The sequence below is a fragment of the Marmota flaviventris genome, chromosome 9 (assembly GCF_047511675.1).
Source record: "Marmota flaviventris isolate mMarFla1 chromosome 9, mMarFla1.hap1, whole genome shotgun sequence".
In the NCBI taxonomy this organism is placed as follows: Eukaryota; Metazoa; Chordata; class Mammalia; order Rodentia; family Sciuridae; genus Marmota; species Marmota flaviventris.
The window spans coordinates 37,746,330-37,770,587 of record NC_092506.1 but is presented as its reverse complement, the minus strand read 5'-3'; the positions used below and the strand labels follow the sequence as shown (position 1 = coordinate 37,770,587).

The 24,258-nt window shown below is 34.8% G+C and overlaps 2 protein-coding genes across 7 annotated transcripts in view; one reads left to right on the top strand and one right to left on the bottom strand.

The window, feature by feature from the left end:
- Window positions 1-8,969, top strand: part of Ano3 (anoctamin 3) — a 406,718-nt gene extending 397,749 nt beyond the window's left edge. For all 6 annotated transcript variants that reach the window (XM_071616326.1, XM_071616329.1, XM_071616325.1 and 3 more), the window contains one exon: window positions 5,923-8,969. In XM_071616326.1, the coding sequence (XP_071472427.1) occupies window positions 5,923-6,105 (183 nt within the window). In that variant the 3' untranslated portion in view covers window positions 6,106-8,969. The remainder of the gene's footprint in view (window positions 1-5,922) is intronic.
- Window positions 8,970-17,610: 8,641 nt separating this feature from the next.
- The window catches only part of Slc5a12 (solute carrier family 5 member 12), a 52,188-nt gene continuing 45,540 nt past the window's right edge, over window positions 17,611-24,258 (bottom strand). Inside the window, exons 14-15 of the mRNA XM_027936698.2 lie at window positions 19,828-19,955; window positions 17,611-17,763 (exon numbers count right to left, since the gene is read on the bottom strand). Of these exons, the coding sequence (XP_027792499.2) occupies window positions 17,611-17,763; window positions 19,828-19,955 (281 nt within the window). The remainder of the gene's footprint in view (window positions 17,764-19,827; window positions 19,956-24,258) is intronic.

Here is a 24,258-nt window from a genome sequence, read left to right as displayed (position 1 = left end):
TATTTTGTATTGAAATATTTTTCATCTGGAAAATGAAATACTTACTTGTAAAAGTTTCATCCAAGACTGAAATTCTATTTCCTAATGACTTGTTGACCCTATAAAAATGTTTCCTTATGAAGTGAGAATTTCATAATACAAGTTGCATAATTGTTTAATGCATATTTCTAATCAAGTGATTCATTGAAGGTTTTTTATTGTATATGGTTTTTATAGATAAACATTTTTCCCATTCTCTTTTATAACTCTAGTGAACAAACACATACAACATATCATGATGCATACATGTGATTCTCTCTTTATTTTTTTCTTCATTTCTTATTACTAATTCCATCACCCACTTCCCAATAGCACCCACTCTTCTTCTTCAGTGTAAGCTCTTTCACTTGTTTATTTGCATAAATAATTACTTATAAAATATATGTAGCATTATTTTGAGAGTTCTTTCTCAAAATTATTTCAGTGGTATAATGCAATAAAACTCATTTTTTCTCTTACATATTTTATTATTTATATCTAGAAATAAATCTATTCATGAAACCTACCCATGTTTAGATCACTTCTTCTAAATATGAGAAATGTGTTATTTAAATATAATGAAATATCATTGTGGGTACTTAGGTCTACAACCATTCTCTCTACCTCAAATAAATCTCTTATTAATAATTGTGGATTTTGTTATCATTTAATACATTAATGGGTTTCCCAAGAACACATAACCAGATTTTAACACATAACAACCAAAAAATTGTTAGTTTGTCTGTATCCTCAGTTTCATGTAATGTAATACTAAGAGATTGCTCTCCAAATGAACTGTATCTATTTATTCTCAGTGGGCGAGGTTTTCCTTTCCCTTACGTTTTCACCTGACTTTAATATTATCCTGCTTTTCAATATTTTGTAGTTGTGTGAAAGATAACATTTTGACTTTTTTCTTCTGTTATTGCTGTTTTAATTGTCACCAATGATACTGACGTTTGATTTTAGTACTGGAAAACCATTTTGGTTTTCTTTATTTGTAAATCAATATACTCTTAGTCCAGTTTGGTTGAGCTTTCTGTTCATGAGCAAATTTTAAGATTTCCTTTTATATACTACATATTATTGCTTTGCAATCCATAAACATAGCAAGTATGTATTCCTTTCCATAACCTATTAATTTTATATAGAAACAAATAACATTTTTTATGTAGTTAACCTCATGATTGCTTTTCTTTTTGTTTCATTTTATATGGATTATTTAGGAAAATTTCATGATCTAATGTTCAAAAACAATATTCTGCTACACTTTCACTATTAACTTTATAGTTATATTTTTCACATATCTCTAGGATATTTGACCTTAAGATACAGTCTGAGGGAAAAGATGATTTTCTTTTTCTTACTATGAAAAGATAATCTGTAATGGTTTTTACAAAATAATCTATAATATATCCGGACTTGTGTAATTTCATTCTGCAATATTCCAAGTTTTTGTATGTATATAAGTGTATCCCTGGCCTCAGAAATCTGGTATCTTACCCCGTTTTTCTGTTCTAATTCTATATCACACTAAATGCTATGATTTTATAATATATCTTAGTATCTGATAAAAACAAGCTGTATTCCATGCTTATTTTTATATTTTTATTCTCTTAATTTTTTTTCTTTTTTTTTTGAGGGGAAGTTGTAGAGTTAGATATACTTATATTATTTTTTTAGTTGACATAAAATTTATGCATGTATATGAGGTGTACCATGTCATGCACAGACAAGGTTAAACATATCTATTAAAATATTTATCTTTATGTTGAAATCATTTCTTCTAGCTTTTGTGAAATATGCAGTACATTATTGTATTAGTTGGCTTTGCATCACTGTGACCAAAATACCTGACAAGAACAATCTAGAGGAGGAAAAGTGTGTTTGGGCTCATGGTTTCAGAGATCTTAGTCCATGGTCAGTCAACTTCATTGCTCTGGACCTAAGATGGGTTAGAACATCTTGGTGGAAGGGTATAGTAAAGGAAAGCTGTTCAGCTCATGGAAGCCAAGAAACACAGACAAAGAGAGAGGATCCAGGGACAAGATATAATCCCCAAGGGAAAATCTCCAATGACCTACTTCCTCCAACCATGCACCACCTGCTTATAGTTACCACCCAGAAATTCATTCAAATTCTTACTCTACCAAATGTATTAATTCACTGATGAGCTGACAGATCTCATAATTTAATTATTTCACCTCTGAACATTCTTGCATTGCCTAACATGAGCTTTTGATGGGACATCTAATATTCAAACCATAGCATTCTATCCTGGCCTCCAAATGTTCATATTCATCTCACAAGGCAAAACACTATAGTCTGTCCCCAGTAGTCCTAATGCTCTTAACAGTTTTGGCAATGCTCAAAAGTCCAACTCAAAAGTTTCCTGAGATTCAAAGAAAAATCTTGGCTCAGAGGCCCTGCAAAAATCAAAAGCAAGTTACATATATCCAATATACACTGGGACAGAGCAAAGATTTCCATTCCCCTGCAAAGAAGAAGAAGAAGAAGTAGTAGTAGTAGTACTAGTACTAGTACTAGTACTAGTACTGGAATAGAAAGAAGGATGGGACCAAAACCATACTGAAAGTCAGCTATTTCCAACACCTGGGTCTCATGGTAAAACAGAGACTTCACAGGACTTGTGCAGTTTAGTTCCCACAGCTTTGCTGGATGCTGTCTATGTGGTCTCTCTGTTACACTGGCTCTGTCTACAGACAGGAGCTTTCCTCAGGTAAATGTTTTATATCATTGGCATCTCTTAATCCCTGGCATCTCCATTCCAGCATACCTTCCTTCTTGAAGCTTCATACATAGCCCAGTCAGGGACTGCTCACAGGGATCTCAAACCATGTATGTTTTTCCTGGCCTACCAGGCCTTCCTCTGAAATATTATTGGAAGCATCCATAACCCATAACTCTTCCGGGATCCTGTTTATATCTATAGAACCAGCACTATGTAGATGATGCCCGTGTCTGCAACTAGCTCAAATAGGCCCTGACCCTCTTAGAACATGTATGCAGTGGTTGCTGAGGGGCTTTGTGAGCAGGATCCCCCATGATCTCTTAAATGAGTTTTTATTTTTATACCCTGAACTTACCATGGGTGTGAACTTATTGATTCCTGAGTTGCTCTCAAGGCATCTTTTCTGTTGTCTCTGTGCAAAGCACTTGGTTTCTCTGTAACAGAGGTAATTTCTTCAGCAACCACAATTTCCTTGTTCTCTTTTTTACATGTACTTCTTCTCTAACCAAACTACAAGTTTTTCAAATCTTTCCTCTCTTCGTTTTGCTCCTGAACCTCATAGTAAAACTTGTTAAAAGTGGTCAGCAATACCTATGCCATGGCCTGAATGCTTTGCTGCCTTGCAATTTGCACCACCAGATTAATTAGAGCATCATCTTTAAATTCGGTCTCTCAAAAAGTCTCAGGACATGGTCAAAATGTTGACAAGTTCTTTGCCGAAATGTAATATGAACAGCCCCTATTTCAATGCCCAAGAGTCCTTGTTCTGCTCTGAAACCTCAAGAGCCACAGTCTTTACCCTCTCCATTCCTATTGGTTTCGGGTCTTCTGAAATTCATCCCCACCATCACCACCAGAAGTGTCCATTATGATCTGCTTACAACATTCAAAGGCTGCTCCAGCCTGTACCTCCAAACTTTTCCAAACTCTTCTTTCAAACCAGTTCCGTAGGCTTCTGAACACGTGGTCAGGCATGTCACAACAGTGATCTTACTCCTTGTGTCAGTTTCTGTACAATAGCACACCAGAACTATAACTATCTGATTATGACTTTATACCTATTGATCAACTTGTCCCCATCCCACCCTCCCCTCTGTTAACCACTAGTCTAGTCTCAACTTCTATGAAAACTTTTTTTTTAGATTTCATGTTTATTGATCTTATTTTTCAAAATTCCCATTGCTACTTGGAGTTTTTAATCATTCATATAAAATTTAGAATTTGCTTTTCAGGTTTCTTCAAATATTGTGAAAGACTTTGGTTAGAATTACACTTCTAAGTAGTTTTTGACTTACAAAAACCTGTGCTGTTTCATTGATAAACAGAATTTGTTCTATTTTATCTTTTAATTGAGATCTAAAACAGCTGTTGCTTCTTCCTTTTTAAGTTTATTACTATAAACTTTGTAGATATTTCATTGCTATAAGTTATAGCCTTCATCATATGATTTGCTTGATTTTTGATGGTGTACTGGAATGTTAATTATTTTTCTAAGAGGAACACAGTTCCACAGGTATCTCACATCTGTTGGGTTGTCATTACAAATGTCGTATTATTTTCAAATAATGAAGTATTGCCTTTTCATTTGCAAAGTTTATACCTCATCTTTGCTTGTCTTACCGTACTTGAAATGAATGTATGTTACTTAACAGCAGTAACAATCAACCATGTCTTATTCTCAACTAAAATAAATGCTCCTATTTTTAACTATGATTTCTGTAGGTTTGTTTAAGATAAACTCTTTATTAGTTGGAGAATTTTTTTCTAGTAATAGTTATCTAAGAATGTCTTGATAAGTGGGTATTAAACTTTAGGAAATGTTTTTTAGAAATGCAGTTTAATGTTGAACCATCCTTGCATATCAATCTATATGAATCAGTTTATAGGACATTTAGTATCATCAAACAGGGCATAGAGAATATCCTTCTTTACTAATTTAAATCATGATGATTTACAAAAAATTATTTCTATATTCCTGAGGCTCAAACATAAATATTTTGAAGATAGTACATATATAAATCATCAGGAAAGAAATTTCTGAGCATCTGATTGAAAATATGACCTCCTTTACTGTGCTCTACTTTGCAATGCAGTTTCTGAGGACACTAGCCCAGATAGAAGTGCCTTGGAGACTATTGTCTACTAAAATTTCTTTATGTAAATGTGTTCTTTTTCACAGATCAAGTGTCAGATTATTTTTCCTTTTTGAGAAATTGAAAGATCTACTCTTCTTTATAGAAATCCAAAAAGGATACATTTATAATAGTAGGAGGTAATATTCAAGCAGTGCTTATACTATGCTGAGTACTCCTTTAAGCTTCTTATACACACACACACACACACACACACACACACACACACACATTTAATCCTCATACCATATCCCTTTAAGAAGCACTATTTGTATCACCCTTTCAGGGATAAGACATGGAATGTGGGTGATGTTTTTGAAGGTTACATAGCTAAACAGTGTTGTAAGATTCAGACTTAAGCAGAATGATTCAGCATCTGTACATTTACTAACAACCATTCTACCCTTTGAGTTTTATTCTCACTTTATTTAAACACAATATTTTTGTCAGTTTATTTTAAAAACAGAAGTATTATGTATTGTAAAATAGAAGAATAATATGATGAGTAAAACATATTACAGCAGTTATTACAGTGATATATAAATCTATTACAGTACAAATTCCAGAAATGCATGTGTTGGAGTTTGACTCTAATCTTATTATCAGAGGCAGCATTTATTCTTGATTGTTTAGACTCTGTGTATTATGATATATTGGATATGAACTTTTCCAGGATATGCTTTTTCTCTTTTGTATATAATATTTCATCTTAATAAAAGTATTTAATAATGTGTAAGTATTTTATACACATGAATTTGATTCATTGTATGTTTACAAAGTGATATTAAACATGAAATCAAGAAGAGGAAAAGATGGGTTTCCTCCTGATACTAATGTGATAGCAGGTAACGGTATAGCATTCCTAATACAATTTTTTAGAATATTAATATTCAAGATACTGTCTACTACATTCCGATACATGATTTTAAGACAAATGCAGAATTGTTTGTGATTTTCTGTCCTGTTTAAAAATTGTACTTCAAAATGTTTGAAAATTGTACTTTCTACTCTAATTTGTAGCACCTCGTTTTTGGAATTAAGTCATTCATCGCATACCTGATTCCAGATGTACCAAAGGGCCTACATGAAAGAATACGACGGGAGAAGTACTTAGTCCAGGAAATGATGTATGAGGCTGAACTAGAACATTTACAACAACAACGGAGACAGAGTGGTCAGCCTGTTCACCATGAGTGGCCTTAGTTGATACCATTAGTGCAAGAGGGGAGGTACCATTAGTTGCAAAAGAATGATGTTAATTGTAAATCTAGGTGACATCTCAGAGAAAGGTATATTTGACAAAATGTAGGCATCATATGCTACTTGGAAATGTATCACAGCAATCTCTGGGATTTGGAATGTAGAAGTTTCTAGGGAAGGAGATAATAACTCGTGACCTTAAAAAAGAGGTTAGGCTGATGATGTAGGAAGCCAAAATTTAATTCTCAGAACCAGTCTCAGGGAGTTGTGTGGTTGGAGACCTTCCCTTTCCATTGGCTGCAGTGCAGTAGGAGGGGTGACATTCTAAAGACATATGTTTGTGTAAATATTCAAAAGCCAGGCATGACTTAAAAGTATTATGTGGTCTTCACTCACATGATAATCTGAGTTTGGAACCTTCAGTTGAATTAAGATACTTACAAGAAATAACTTAAATCAATTATTGCCTTTGCTGCCAGAAATCCATGTTCCTCTGGCTTACATGTTAGTAGGAATTTCCCTGACTCTTGATGAATTTGTGGATCTGTTTGAGAAGGAATTTATGCTGCTTTGCATTGACTATGAAGTTGAAGAGTTGCACATCACTTTTGGTAGTCAAACCAAAAATCTAAGTTTCCAAAAATAATGTCATTCTTTGAAATAATACTCTATTGCATTGGCTACATTCAAGTCTATTTTATTACTGGCAGAGCCAGTTGCACTGCACATTTTTTATACTAAATGCCAATAACCACATAGTTAGAAAAAACAAATGGTTATTCTTATATCATTTAAAACACAACTGATCCCTACTTTACTGTGGAAGGCTGGTTTATAGTATATTTAATGTTTCCCTCTCCGAATTATTGCAAATCATAGAGAATACTATCTTGACATGCTGTAAATATGTTGATTTTCCTTGTACCTTTGCACCTTGAAAGTATGTAATGCAAGTTTCAATTTATGCTGCAGCTCTGAGACCAGTTACACAATTTGCTATTGTAATGTTTATTCAGGAATTCTGAAGCCAGATGCTCTACAACACTTGTGATTTTTTTACAATGTGCACTCATGAGCTAATGAAAATAATGCATGTGTATAATTCTATATTGTTTGTAAAAATACTTTTTGAGTTCTTTTTCATCAGTGAAGGGTGATTTCTGTTATTTCTTTGATAGATTGGTTTGGTTTATTTTTGAAAACTCTGTAGAAACAAAGTCAAATTTATTGTGAATGAGATAATTGTTGCTTTGTTGTGGAATTCTTATTTTCAGTGACAATACTATCTGTCCACAGTCTGATAGAGCAAAAATGATGAGGCATTCAACTAAAGAAAATCCAGAGTAGGCATTAACTATGAGGGTAGGATAGGAAGAAAGACAAGGGCTAAGGTCAGGCAATGTATGATAAGAGTCAAGGTACTTTTCCTTGCGAAATAGGAAATCCAAATTTTCTTCTCCAGAGAATGAGTCCTTGAAACACACACACACACACACACACACACACACAAACACACACACAGAAAATTACTATTGTTTATCCAATTAATTCTTGTCCAATTAAGCAGTACATTTATTACCAAGATGTAAAAGACCAGTTTAGACACAGTAGAAAAAAAGAGCACTTTGTGATATGTTGGTATTCCTCTAGTAAAGAAATTATAAAGGCTCACTTCTAGAAAAACATTTTTCCTAATTCTTAACACTGAGAAAAAAAATTCTGCATTTATTTATTTCCCTCTGGGGAAAAAGTTATTAAATTATTGTTGTTTCATGGTTCTTGTCCAGAACATTTTATTTCCCTACTTGCCCTCTAATTTTGAACCAGGCGGAAGCCTCACAAATACTGGCCACGCAGTACTCTTTCATTCAAATTATAACTAAATTCTCTAGCTACACATTGGAGTTTTAAACTCCATTTTTGTAGCACCAGTGTTTTCTTTTCATTGCTATTTATATGCACATGACTGATTATAAATATTCTCTGTTTACCTGACATTGACATCTTTTCCAAATTAAAAACACAAGACAATACTTTAATAAAATTGTAACACTTTAATTTAGAAAAGTTTTCCCCTGATAATCTTGTAACAGATGTGCAAAATAGAGGTAAAAATTATCTGAAATCTTTTATCATGAATTTGTACAGTAGACTCTAGCTATGCCTTCGTCGTCATTGACAGTACAATACTAACAGCCCCTCACAGTATATTAGTTTTAGGTTATTCTGTTTAGATTGAAAGAAATATTTTATATCTTCATTTTCATATGAATACAAATTATTTCTCAAAGATTTATAGCGCACACTATTCTCAGGAATACTGTATTACATGAATGCTGCTTATATATTTTCATATTCTAACTTCTTGTCTTTTTAAGCTAAAAAATAATGACTCTGTGCATGCAGTCTGCCTTGATGAGTTGTTCAGAGCTGAAGAGATTCTCAAAGGAAAATCACTCTAGATTATAGCTGAAATAGTTCACAAATGTCTGAGTTTGTGCACGTACTTTTAAGTAAAATGCTGAGTGACTGCATGATGAGATGCACTTTTTAAATGCTGCACATACTTCTAAATTGACTCTTAGCACAATCTATTGTACAATTGAATGAATGCAGAAATTTTGACTCAATAAATTGTCATTTAATATGGTATTTTTTCTATAATTCATGTGTTAAATTTAATTCTGCTGAGTTTTTAAATGTTAAATTGGGATTTGTTGTATGGGGAGGGAGAATTGCTCATTCATTAGTTATACAAAACAACAGTTGCTTATTCGTATCCCATTCTTAAAAAGTTCTCACTACCTTCTGATAAGATTATTGTCATCTTCAAGACATTTGCACATTAAAATGCAGATGGAATATCACATTGATGCAAATAATGTTTTGTGTTCAACACAGATGGGAAAGTCAGATTGAGTAGGTCTTATGAGGTAATAACAACTATGTTTTACTTAGCTTTTCCTCACTATGACCAAAATACCTCATTAAGAGCATCTTAAAGGAAGAAACATTTATTTTTCTTCATGATTTCAGAGGTTCAGTCCATGACTGACCAATCCCATAGCTCTGGACCAAACATGAAGCACAACATTGTGGCAGAAGAAAATGATAGAGGCAAATAGGTCAGAAGATTGCTACCAGGAAGAAGAGAGAGCTAACTCCACTCACTGGGAATAAACTATAAGCTTCTAATACATGGATGCAGTAACCCACCTGCTCCAGCAACACCCCATCTGCCTACAGTTACCATCCAGTTAATCCGTGTTAGTGGATAAAGCCATTGATTAGGTTACGACTTGCATAACCTAATCATTTCACCTCTGAACTTTCTCACACGAGCTTTTGGGGAACACAGCATATCCAAATCATAAGACTCCTCCCCTGGAAACTCATGCCCATCTCATACTGAAAAATACACTTAGTCCATTTTTGAAAGTCTCCATAGTTTTAACAGTTCCAGCAATATGGAAAACTCCAAGTTCAAAATCTCCTCAGAGACTCAAGGCAAACTCTCAAACTCTGTAAAAATCAAGTGCTATTTTTTCAATATTTAAAAATTTTCACCCTACAAAGGAGAGATAGTGGCACAGGAAGAAGAGATGAGACTGAAATCTAGCTGAGCAAACAAGTCCTACAGTTCCATGTCCAGTATTTGGGTCACATGGCATCAAGATGATCTCAGCTTTGCCTCTACATAGCTGATTACTATGGCTTTCTTCAGCAGATGTTATATGGTCCTGCCATCTTTTAATGTGACTTAGCTCCCTTCTCATATCTTCATGCATCAGACTTTCAAGAGGAGCCCACAGGGACTCCTACCCTATTACACTTTCCCTGGCCCCCTCAGACTTTCCTTTGAAATCTCAGTGGTAGCCTCCATGACCCCCTAACTCTAACATCCTGCATTCTTGTAGCACCAAAACCATATAGTTCTTTCGTACCATCACAAGCAGTAGCCAATCACCTGGGACCATGGCTTCAGCAACTACTGAGTTTCTGGTGATGGAGCATTGTGAAACAGCTTCCTAAGCCCCCCTGTCTCTCAGGGTACCCCTCTGGTCTCATCTTGATCCTGAGATGGGTGTGGTCATGCCAATTCCTGAGATGCTGTCAATCTGTACTCCTATTGTCTCTTGGTAAAGTACTTTGCATCTCTTCAATGGCTATAACATTTTTAGCAACCATATCTTTCTTGGCCCCATATTTACTCCCACTTTTCTGGACAAAATGAGTGTTTTCAAATCTTTACACTCTGCTTTCTACTTCTGATTATCACAATGAACTTGGATCCAAGCTACTAGCAATATCTATGCCACTGCTGGAATACTATGCTGTCTTGAAATTTCTTCTGCCAAATTAATTAGCAACCACATTTAAATTCATCCTCAAAGACAATTTTAGAACAAGGGCAAAATTTAGAAATTTCTTTGCAAGATTTTAACACAAATATCCCCTAGTCCAATTTCCAATATTGTTCTCCTTCTGCTTTGAAACCTCATGAGCCCAGTCTTTAATGTCCACGGTCCTGTTAACATTCTGGTCTTCTGAGTTCCCACCAGAATTTCCCATTAAAGTCTGCTTACAATATTCCAAAGCTTTTCTGTCCTGAATCTCTAAACTTTTCAAAATTCTTCCTACAAAATTAAAAAAGTTCCAAAAATTACTGAATCACATGGTTAGGTTAATCATAGCAATAACCCCACTTCTCAGTACCAATTTCTGTTTTACTTCATTTTCCTTGCTGTGAGCAAAATACCTGAAAGAACAGCTCAAAGGAGGAAGTTTATTTGGAGGTAACAACTTCAGAGATTCAGTCCATAGACAGCTGGATCTATAACTCTGCACCCAAGGTAAAGTAGAGCACCATGGCAGAGGTTGTAGCTAAGGAAAGCAGTTCAGAATGTGCAACCAGGAGGTAGAGAGAGCTAGCTACATTCACAAGAACAAAATATAAACCACAAAGGCACACCTCCAGTGACTCCCTTCTAGTACACACAGTTACCATTCAGTTAATCTGTTAATCCCGGTGTATTAACCCACCAGCTAGGTAACACCTTTAATAATATTATCATTTCACCTCTGAATGTTCTTGCATTGTCTCACACAAGAATTTTTGGGGGGATGCTTCATATCAACACTATAACACTCTCATCAGACATAAGTACTTATTTTTTTTTTTTTTTTTTTTTTTGTCATGCATGTGTTGGCTCTATCAACCGCCATCAAAATCTCCTTGGAACAGCACTTTTATCACAGGTACAATACATGCCAAGAAAGGAGAACCTGCAAGAACATTATAGCCAATAGTCAGTCAAAAGCTACTGACCTGCTTTGTTTTTACTGATTTGATGGTCAAAATTGAAAATCTAGGTTTCCTGTAGAGTTGCTTAACTGATATGACTGGACTGGTCAATTTGTGGCAGTTAAAGATAGGCCTCGGGATATAATTTTCAAATGTTTGTCACCTGTTGTCTGTGAGATATACCCTACTCGGTCCTACTATGGTCATCAGAAATTTGTATTCCATTTATTTCCCAAATCAGTATTATAATGGACCCCAAGTATAGTTCTAGGTTTTGTCCAGAGAATCAATTAACATCTTATTTCATTCCTGATATTTTAATTCAATTTCTGACAGAAAGGAAAACATTTCCCTATATGCATTTCTGTTCAAAGTGAAATATGACAACATCACATTGTCCAAGAGAAAGATGAAGTGGGCCTTAACTCAAATCATTGATCAGTGCAGGTTCCTGCTACCTAGGATTTGTGTCTTTGTTTTGGTGAAAAAATTCCCTTCAATTGAACTTGCCATCTAAGTTCATATGAAAAACCATACTCATGACCCCATATAATGGCTTCTAGAGAACATGAATGTTATAGCCACTGAACCCTAGCCTCACTTGCATTAAGACATCTTAAAAAAAAAAGTAAATGAAAACATACATGTGGGTAGAGAAAATTCTCATAGTTGGGAATAGTTCCATTCTCTGGTACTATCAAAGTCCATACTCAGGGAGAAGCAGCCTCTAAATCAATCTCACTACTCTAAGACTGGACCAGTGTGTGCTTCTGCACAGCTCTCCCTTGAGAAAGGCTCTTGTTCCACATTCACCTGGCTCTAAGTAAGTATGAATTGCACTAGACAATCAGCTGTGAAGGTGTTATTTCACATCTTTCCTTAAAAAGAAAGGAATGAAACCTCCAGGACTTGTACTACATTGACTGCCTTGACACTTTTTCCCCATCTTAATTCTTTCTGCAAGGAGAAAGCCATGTCTCCACTCTCTTTGATTTTCAGAAACCTTTTTTTCTTCTTCAATTATTAGTTGAAAAACTAAGCTTAATTGAGATTTACTTACATTGTCCCCGTAAACACAATTGTTATGTAGGTGGCTAGACACCTGTGGTACAAAGGCTGCCTGATGATTATTTTGTCAATGCCCATGGAATTCAGTGCTACTGGGTAAATCTTTACTCCAAATTGAATACTTTTTATAGAAAAATAATATGAGCAGATGATACTTTTCTTGGTGCCTGTGTCTAAGAAAAGAGATGGCAAAGATATTTGTGGAAGCAATTTTTTTTGGAGATTGTGAAAGCAACTTAGGGATTTCCTACCTAGGCAAAGAGTCTACTCTGCAAGTCCTGTTCAGTTTCTGCTGTACGTGCACCCTGTCTTCTTTCTGATTGAAAACCAAACCATGGTTTAATTTATCTGTAAACTCTCAAAAAAGAAATGAAGAGTTTTTAAATCTTCTTCATCTCTTTATTTCTAATCTGTTAAAACGTATGTAGTTAAATCTAGTAAGCTTAATTTTGGCAACTACAATTTTAAGTACTGAGGATAAAAATGTACTTAAAAGTGTATGTAATTTTGATCTTTTAAGATTCATATCCATTGGCCTCCATATTGTGTTTTTGAAGTAGAGAAAAGCTATTAGCATCTATAATTAAGAAAAGAATTTTAGGATGACCAGAAGAGACAGAGTAGTTTCCTCCATCCATTTTTTCCCCTGTCAACAGGAGAAATTATGTTGCAATCATATATTTAACCAGATGAGTATAAATGTTAATGTTTATACTTCTATAGACCCTCTAAATATCATTAAAATTTATGTTCTGTATTTTTAATCATTAAACATTCTTTCCGAACTCTCAACAAATTTAAAGTCAATTTAAATAAATTTTACTCTGGTGATATAAATAAAATCAAAATTTAAGGAAGTTCCGATAGGTCAACATTCTTGAAAGCAATGAACGGTAAAGATAAGTTAATCTATAAATCTTTATAATATATATTCTAAATCAATGAGTAGCATTGCCTTATTGCTCACTTGTCTGAAAATTCAACCTGACTTATTATACTGATATAAATAAGCCATTTGGGACTTGTTTATTTTCTTACATGCAATTACAATAGGGCATTAAATAAATATACCACATGAAATATCCTTAGCCTTAGAAATGTGTCAAAAAAATGTTCTGTAATTGGTAGTACTAGGTGTTCTGTACACTTGAAATGAATTTTTTTTTTTTTTTTTTGGTACAGGGTATCGAACCCACAGTGGCTTAACCACTGTGCCATATTCCTAGCCCATATATATATATATATATATATATATATATATATATATATATATATATATTTAAATTTGGAGATAGGTTCTTGCTAAGTTGCTTAGGGCCTCGCTTTGAACTTGCAGTCCTCCTGCCTCAGCCTCCTGTGTGGCTAGGATTAAGGTGAGCACCACCACACCTGGCTACTTGAAGTGATTCTGAAAATTCCTGAGAATACATAGGCTAGTGTCCACAAAAGGTAGCATCATTATATATTGTTTTACTTTGTTTATAGTAACCTGATTGTTTAGTTATAAAAACTCTCTTGATGTTTACTTTGTGTGTGTTTACATGCGTGTGTATATGGATCCTAAGTATCAGTGGGCCAAATATTACAGGCATTATCCAAAACATCATAAAGGAATCCATGTTATATAATATGGCAAAGCTTACCATGACATGTTTACTTAGTCACCTGCTAGACATGCCTTAACCTATCAGGTTTACATTGAAAATTTTTGGGTAGATGACTCTTTTACATTCCATTCATAGAAGAAATATTGACATTGATCATTGCAATGCTCTTCAACCAGAATTTATTTTTAAAAGAAACATAATTATATACCTTAATTACAAATAATTCTCCAGAAATTTTTTCCTAAGATTAACTAATTGTATAAACATGCCACTATTTTTTTTGAAGTATTCCAGGACTCTAAAATTAAAAGATGCATATTTTTGAAATGCAAAATCCACTTATGAAACTTCCTACTGATATAGAGAATATCATTGCTGACATTTTCCTCCAATGGCTATTTTTCCAATTTGTGACAAAAGCCTCATATTCCAGGTAAAGATCAAGTAATGATAAAGTAACCAAATATATAGAAAGTTAACTCTCTTCTGAAAGTAACTATACTTCAAATACCAAAGTACAGTATTGGAAAAGTAGACTGAAGACTGTTATTCATGTAGGAGTTTGCAAACTACATTCACCAAATCAGGATTTGGGATGAGAAAAGAAATAATATTATCTGTTTCCAAAAATTACAAATAATAATAACCCTTTAGATAATTTACTCTGAGCTATAATTGATTCGTTTAGAATTCTGTATCATTTTCATATGTACCACCGATAATTCAAATACATTTTAATTGTTTGGAACTAGGTTATACTACAAGGTTATTAATGCTGGAAAAAAGTGGTTAACAAAATCCAGCTACTTTCCAATATTTAAAATAAGCACATATTATTTCTAAATATATAAATGTACACATATACAGTCAACATTTTTGTAATTTTTTAGACAATTTATTTCTAAGGAAACAATTAAAGAAAGACTATTGTTTGTGATCATTGCAATAATGTTTAAGATTGTACTGCTGTAAAATATTTAAGTAATCTTTTCTATTAAATATGGTTTGAAATTCCTGTAACCTGTATTTTCTTTTTATGAAATGATATTATCCCGTATAGTCACAGAATAATAGAATTAATATTCAGAAAATAGTTTGATCTAAACAAAGAAGGAGCCCCTTCCCTTTTGTTGTTGTTTTGACTATCAGTTGCAATTATTATTGAGCTGTAAATTTGGTTTGAGAGGCTGCTTACTAATCCACACTCACATATACAAATGTAAGGCTTAATAAATCACAGCTATGAATATTGCATTTTCAGAAATAAACTTATGCATCTTCATAACAGCATTTTGGTTTTTAAGAATTTAGGACTTTTAGAAAAGTTATTTTCTGCAAAATGGCATATAAGTTAAATTCTAATATATTCTATCTATTCTTTGAAAAACTACTTTTGGGGAATTTGTGACATGACTTTTAATTTATACCTTATGTTTATCTCATTTCTAATACTCAAAGTATAGTAGCAATATACATTCTAAGCCAGTGTCTTGAAAATCCCAAAGAGAAACAAAAAAATAATTTAAATTAAAATGAACACAGTTTTCTTAATATACCACAGAATAACAGTGGATGTTCTGCATGGATAATCACAGGGCTAAACACTTTCTGTGATTTACCCTCTTGCTCTAGAACTTTAAAAATTATTTTCTACAGTTTGGTTATTGGGTCCTTACATCTGTTGGAGCAAGGTGAGCTAGCACATATGAACTGGATGTCCTAACAGACTTTTGCAAGAAATCAGAAAAAAAAATCCATTTACAATAGCCTCAAAAATTATCTGGAAATAAATCTAACCAAGGAGGTGAAAAACTTCTACTGTGACAATTATAGAAGCCTGAAGAAAGAAATTGAAGAGACCTTACAAGATGGGAACATCCATGTTCTTGGATGGACAAAAATTAATATTGTCAAAATGGCCACCAAAAGCACTACACAAGTTCAATGCAATCCCATCAAAATACTTAAGAACTAGAAAAACAATCCTAAAATCATATGGAAAAATAAATGACCCAGAAAAACAAAATAATCCTGAGCAAGAAGAGTGATTCTGTAGGTCTCAGAATACTAAACCTCAATATGCTACAGAGCTATAGTAAAAACAAACAAACAAACAAACTAGACCAGCATTGCATTCACATAAAAATATACATAAAGATCAATGAAATGGAATAGAAAATGCAGAGACAAATTCACATAGATACAGTCATCTGCTACTTGACAAGTTTCCAAAAACATACTTTGGGAAAGGATATCTTTTTTAACAAAAGTTGTTGGGAAAACTAAATATTTAGATCCCTATATCTCATCCTGTCCAAAAGTCATGTCAATGTGGATTCAAAGATCTAGGAATTAGAGAACATAGCAACTGCTAGAAGAAAACACACTCCAATATACTGGCATAGGTACCAACTTCTTTAACAAACTCCTAAAGCTCAAGAAATAAAACTAAGAACCAATAAATGGGGTGGCATCAAATGAAAAAGCTTCTGAACGGCAAAAGGAACAAGAGTGTGCAGAGAATAACTTTCAGGATGGAAGAAGCTCTTTGCCAGCTATTCTTCTGACAGGGAATTAATATCCAAAATATATAAAGAACAAAAAAAAACCCTTATATCAAAAAGATGCTCTTTTTCTCCTGACCTTATCTTAGAGAAAAACTCCAGACTTCTTGTTAAGTGCAGAATCAATTTGTGTTTGTAAGGTGATGGAAAGGAAGAAGAAACAAATCCCTGCACCACGAAGGGAAGACAGCATTGAGTTATAACTGCTCCCACTGATCAGACACCCTTGTCTCCTTTCTGTGCTTTGTAGTATTTTCTTTAAAGTTTGGTCAGACAGCTCTAGTAGTGGTAATGACTAAAAGAGGCTCAAATGTGGCAGTAGGAGGATGCTTGTAGCATTTAAGTGTTCCACTAGAGCTATCAGATGTGGGGTGGGTTTTAAAATTTGTCTACATATATGTGAGGCATGAGGTTGCAAACAACATCATTCTCATTTTACCAACAGTGTCAGGGTAGCATTTACTAGGCAGATTCCCTTTTCCCATTCTGCTTCTATAGCTCTAAGATATTGATGGTTAAAACTACAAAAAGTAGGCTGGGGGGGTTAGCACTGTGGTAGAACAGGTGTTTAGCATGAACATGGCCCTGTGTTCAATCTCTAACACACACACACACACAAAGAGAACAAAATAAACACAAAAACCTGAAGTTTTATATGACACAAATCATATTCTTTGACTCCTTCCACTATGATGAAATCTAGTCCTAATTTATTAAAGAAGGAAATCCCCAGGCATGTAGAGCATTGCTGATTTTTTGTAACTTCAAACTGGGGATCTGCAAAGAATATCCTAGGGAACAGTCATTTCATTTGTATAAATAAGTATAAATAGATATTGAGCAGCCTTTTCTTCTAATAATGACTGCTATACATCTCTACTAACATTAGGCAAGAAGTGTGTGTGTGTGTATGTACGTGTATGTGTGTGTTTTCGTGTATATGTACACGCTTGCATGTATTGTCCTAAAAATAGGTCATCTTCTCTAATGCCATATTGTCATGACTTTTGTCCTTGGGGTCATATCCTGGAACATGAGTCAGGCCTTCTTGCTGGAGTCCATTCTGCAAGACAGATTCAGCCCCTTGTTTCCAGGCACCGCCATTCTCAAGGTTATCCTGAGAAAAATGGAAAGACACATAGTAACAAAATAGTCAAGGTTACTCCAACCCACCTAGAGGGATATCACTCAGGTCTCCCTTTCAAATAATGACTCTATACAAAAATGGTCCAATAACTACCCTAGACTGCTTAACTGACAATCTTGATAATAATAACAACAAAAACAACAATTTATTGAGCATTTACAATGTTTTGTGTTACCTGAGGATATTTATACATCTCTCATTTAATGCAGCAATACTATGAGGTAGTTCCTTACAGCATGAGGACAGACAATCCTGTGATTCAGGTGGCAGTGGTCTGTTCCTACCTGTGAACAGCAAACCCTCTGGAGGCTAATGGAAATACCTGCATGTAATCTCTCCTGCAGACAACTCAATGTTTTGTGGCAAAGGTACCTAATAGTTACACCCTAAGTCTTCCCTCCCACTCTCAACGCAAATCTTGAGAATGTAAGCTTCTCATATTAACACAATTTATTACTTATATATGAGGAAATTCTCACTCAGGAAATAAGTCTTTAACTTGATTCAAGAACTTCCTTGAAATCCACTTACACAAACAATGCACTGTTCAACTACTGCCTTCTTAGAAAACTAAATTGCTGATCTGGATGAATCATGCCCTCTCAGAACTCTACACTGTTGAATAGGGCCAACTTTTTATTTATTAAGCCATTGCTTACTTTCCAAGAAGACTGGCTTCAGTACCCCCACCCAGCTCAGTTCTCCTTTTTCCTATTTTGAACTTTCATATCATGGTTTTGTCCAGTTTTAATTACATCTCTGCATTTGCATTTAAATATCCTCCTAAAATCTCTTGATCCTAGAACCCATTCTGAGCCACAAAAAGATGGTGCTATTCCCAAATGCAATAGATATTAAATTTAGCTTTATGTCGTAACACAATTATGGGGAAGATAGCAATTGACAGATGAAAAATAAATGATATGATATGGGTTAAGAGTCTCAAGTTCTATGAGGATAAAATGGGGATGAAAAGGTGAAAATAAGCTTGACCTAAAAAAGAAAACCGAAAACCAAAAACCAGAAAACCAAAAGATCACTCCTGCCATTAATCAAGTTGGGAGGGCAGACTGATGAGCCAGCTACAAACTGGCAGGAAATATTGCTTCCTTGAAATCCTGTTGCTGTCACATTTCATAATAACACTTTGTCTGACTATTGTGCTCTTACCAATACTGACCAGGGAAGTTTAGATTTATTTCCTGCTTCCCTTTAACACCTCTCAGAATCCTTCAGCAAAAGCCCAAAACATGCAAAAGATATGTCCACACCCCACTGTTGTAGAAGGTGGTATTATGTGGGTCCTTTGCAGCACCCCAGCATGCTGCATCAAGTCAATAAGTCCAACTTGATCAGACTGTAGGCTGTTCCTGATGGTTCTTGCCTGTTGAGAACTTGGTAGTGCTCAGATAGTGCGTCTAGCTTGGTTTGGCCTAACTGCCCTTATGGAGTAAAGAGACTGGGAAATTAGGTGCCTCTTTCTGCATCTCTGCCTGTGAGTTCTCTCAATATTGTATATTTTTACCCCAAAGAACAAGAAGTGTCTCTCTGTCCACTTCATTTTGCACAATCACCTGCCCCCATGCTCAGTTCTCAGACAAAAAAGCTGAAATTTGGAGAAGTTAAATAACTCATCGAAGGAAACACAGACGTGGGACTGGATTAGTCCCAAAGCATGTGAATCTAAAACCCAGGCTTTTAGCCTTTACTGAGACTGAGGCTCCTTGTTCCCTTTCTATTATTTATTTTTCTTGCCTAGAATTCACCTTCACATGGGGTTAAAAGGAACTTTGAAAATAGGTCACTTGCAATGCTAGCAATTCAGATCCAAGGCACATTTACCTATTGTGTTCATATGCTTGAAAGGTAATCAGCTGAGGAAATTCTGAAGTTGAGACCTAGATTCTTTCAAGTTCTAACATCCACTGCTTTCCTTCACCAACCCCCACTCCCACCCCTTGCAACTGGCTCAAAATGGGCAAAACAGGAATCTCTTTGAGCTAATGTTTGGATTTAAAAGCTTAATCTGCTCACCTGCTCTGTCCCACGGTCATGCTGAACTCCACACCAGCACAGAGTTTTATATTTCTTAGACCAAAAGCAAAATAAATTGCAAACTGGTCTAATTAAGAGTGGGTCAACATCCTTGCCTCTTTGGTGACCTATTAACAAAAGGACAGGTGGATTAGATGGTTAAAGGCTTCCAGGATTTAAGCATAGTCAACTTGAGAAGTAATTTGCTTCTTAGTAAAAGGGTGAAAACAGGCCTGACAGGTTAATAAATAGAACTGGAAAGAATAAATAGAACTCCTGAAAGAAAGGGGTTGGAGTTGGTTTTAAGAAAACCATGAATTGTCAGCTCAGGCAAACTCATGTCTATAGAGTAAAACAGAGAAAACACATTTATTTAAAAATGTTTAGAATGGAAAAATCTACTAATAACCTTCACAGGCCAACACAAAGGGGAAATCAGGAATTATATTTATTCAAGAAAGTTCTTAGCTTTTATCCAAATCAGATATAATATCCAAGGTTATTTAAGACGTTATTTTTAAATTATAGTGTTTCCTTCTATCTGTCCTCCTGGATAAGCAATCCCATCGTTTCTCCCCAACCACTCTAGACACTCTTCATGTCTCTTTTTCCTTAAAACATATGTGTTCAGTGCTCCATTTCTTCAAATCCTGCTGTTGAACAAGGTTCACAATGATGATCAAAACAAGATTTAAAGGTTCATGATGTTCCTCCTCCCCAAACCTTTGCAAATTTGGTTTTATCAAGGCTATTTATGAATACTTAATCTCATTAAATGTTAGCCATGAGTCTGATAGCTAGATTAGTCTAAAGGACCTAGAAGAAATAGGGGAACAGGAGTTACACGTATCAAGCAGATTCCTCCTTGCACTAGACAGTGTGCCCATCCATGAGCATTCCCTCAAATTTATTTCTAGGAACATACAAAATTTAGATTTTCAAAATTGCAAGTTGATTTTCAAATAAGATACTCCGTGGCATTATATGAGTCTGTCAAGAGATATTTGACCAAATAGAACTCTACTGCTATTAACAATAATATTTATCAATTAGTGCCTTCTACAAATTAGGCACATTATACTTAAATTACTCCTTATAGCTAGGCAAGTGTTGTTACTAAGGAATTTTCTTAAGACCTACTAAATGATGGAGCAAGAAATTAACCATACATGGTATTAAAGCCTATAACACCCAATTTACCCTAATGTGTATGGGCAGTAGGACTGGGCAAAACCTCAAACTACTCTCCAATCATGATTCTGAATCAGAAGAATTTAACTTAGAACCAAACTACTCCCAGGGTTTAAAAAGAAGATAGTTGTCTCTGAATAGACCACTAAACTATCAAACACTCCAATAAATAATATGGATTTGAGGTTTGCTAACAAATAAAAGGCTCTTTGTTTCATATAGATTTAGGACATGTTTCCATCTAGAAAAAATAATGACTGGGAGATTGTAGAGAGTAAAGCAAAGTACAAGGCTATAGTTCTCATGAGTAGGAAGTTAAAAAAGAAAATGAAACTTAAATCTTGGGTTTATGGCTTTAATTATGAGTAAGACCTTGGGGACTGGGCATGACTGAACTTAGACTATTGGACTACGGACGTATGCCTGTGAAAGGAGAAGGTCACAGGGGACAAGACCATTTCCTGTAGACAAATGGGGTTTTTTTGATGCAAAAAGAAGTTCTCAGATGAAGAAGAAATGTCATGAGTTGTATTGCAACTTTGGGAGAATTTGGAAACGTTCCCCTTTTCTCTGAACAGAGGCAACTATATGCCAAGGTGCTGAGTTGGGGATGGAATCCATTCCCCATTTGTCTCCTCTGCTGGCCACCCTGTGCAGAGCACAAGCCCCCTAGCCCAATATAGAATCCCTGATTTCAAAACATAGGCTATACTGGAAGTCAGAAAAGCTAGGTCAGAAATGAAAAAGGAGTTAATGGGAGAATATAAAATGTCAGAAACTTTGGGAAAAAAGACACTGTTCTTGAAGTTTCAACAGAATGAGAAAGGTATGTGTATAAGTGTGTATGAGAAAGAAAAAAGAAAAGAGGAGAAAAGGGAGAGAAGAGAGTGAGAGACTAAATTCAAGTAGGCCACATATAAAAATTAGGAATGAAAATAGCATAGAATTTGTCAGCAGCAAACTGAAAGATAGAAGATGAATGAGCTACATCATAGTGTCAATATAGAGCTACACAATTCCTATTGATTTAGAAAGTCCTACATTAATGTTCTCCAAAAAGATCAATGATCTAGGGCAAGAATCAACAAAATTTTTCTGTCAGAGGCTAAATAGTAAATATTTAAGATTTTGCTGGCCAGAGACTCTATGTTTAATGATTAACCCTATCTTAGTAGAGTGAAATCAGATAAGAGTAAAATGGTAGGCATGCTGTGTTTTTATAAAGTTTTACTTACAAAAACAGGTGGTAGGTTAGAGTTAGCCTTAGTTGAACAAAACTTGACATAAGAGATAAAAATAATGGGCTGACTGAAGGCTTTGTATCTAAGACTTCCAGACACATGGCAGGTGACATAAAATTGATAAGATTCAATTAAATATGAAGGGCTGAAAATCAGAGCGGCATAAAGCTGTTCTTGCTCTCCTGACAATGGGATATTCTGGCCATTTAACCAACGAAGAATGATTTTTTCTCTTGACTTAGGAAATGGTATTTTCATTTCACATTAAAAAATAGTGAAAAAAAGAAACTTTCAGCTTCCCAGTAGAATTTTGCCAGTCATAAAGTATATATACTTTAAAGTATATCTGGGTCCAATATCACCTTCTAGTAGCTGATGCAGATTAGGATTAATAACTTAGAAAGCCTTAAGGTGCTACTCAATAGAAATAATTACATTTGTCAACAAGTATGAGGGATATGATTATCTGGGAGAAGTAGAATTGAAACCATCCCTTTTAAGACCAAGCAAGACTAAGTTTGAATATGGTTACAAGCTTATCTACTAAATTTATCCCACAAAATTTAAACAGTTTTAGTCTTTTTAAAAAACATTCAGTGGGCATGATGGAAGGTTTCTGAAAATCCCTTAGTGACCAGACCTCAGGGTCCAAATGAGCACCAGAACCTCATTTGAAAAGATAGGCACCAAGAAGTAGAAACATGTGGCCACCAGGACCAATATTTTTTTCAAAGATTTAGTGGCATTAGACCCTATTAAAGTGCTGCCTCTTGGTCTTAAGGATATTTCCTTAAGATTCCAGACATTTGGAAATAAAGAAAAGATAGGGATTGTATCAGGATGATTGTTCATGCTCAAGATAACAAAAATATTTTCAATCCAAATGTAAAACAAACCTTGATGTATCAGCACAGGAATATGTCGATTCTTATGTTCATTTGGAAAATACATAGACTAGCCAGTCAAAGGACTTGAGTACACATATTCTGCTTTGCAATCAGGAAGTTGAAGGTTTAGCTGTCCTCTTAATTGGAGAGTGACCAACTTATTAACAGAGCTAGGTATATCCTACTGGCAGCACAAAAGCTGCAACTGTAGTCAGGATACTAATGCAACATCTAAACAAAATAAACAAACTTGCATGTGAAATCATTTTTCATGAAGAAATTTGGAGAATTTTCACATGAAAGCCTAGGGCCACAATATTTATGCTCTGTTCTTTATCATACCCAAGATATCCTCAAATTTAAATGAATGGCTAAAGGGGTCATACTCAGAATGATAAGGCATTGCAACTTGCATGTAGCATTTCCAGTCCAAAATCAGCAGGAAGGCTACCATGGAGATTTTGTGTTGAGTAGAAATATTGAGTGCTGATTGCTTGTAAGTATATAATGGTAGCATAAAAGGAGAATACCTTAATAATTTATTTAGTTAAAATGCATAGGACAGTCGAACAAGAATGTGGTAGGCCCATTCCACCCATTTCTAACCTATTACATTGTGAACTTTGGCATTAAAAGGATATTGAGTCATCAGAGAAACTATGGTCCAAAGTACAATGGTAAATCCTAGAACCAAAAATGGCTTAGGGTGAAGCTGATCACTGACCCTAGCAAAGCAGCTTCCAAAAGGCAACAGTAGACTCTGCCCTTCTTATCTAACAGATCAGCCAAGGTTTCTTCCATGAGATAGTAAGGTGGTAATGGGAAAAAAAAATAGTCTTTTATTAAGAGGAGGGGAAAAGAAACACTCTTGCTATTTAGAGTTAATGATTGTTCTGTTATAGAAGATTTTTCACATTCATGTCTCTGGGGGAGCATATTTCAAAGTGCCTTTTCTATTCAATACATATATCATACATATTAATAATCAGATCCATAATAATCAGGGGAATGTTCTTATGTGTTACTTGGGGAGAGTAGACATATGTCTCTGGAAAAAGCCTTTTGTGGTAGACCTGAAATCAAACTAGTAAGATAGCCACATAGTCCACAAA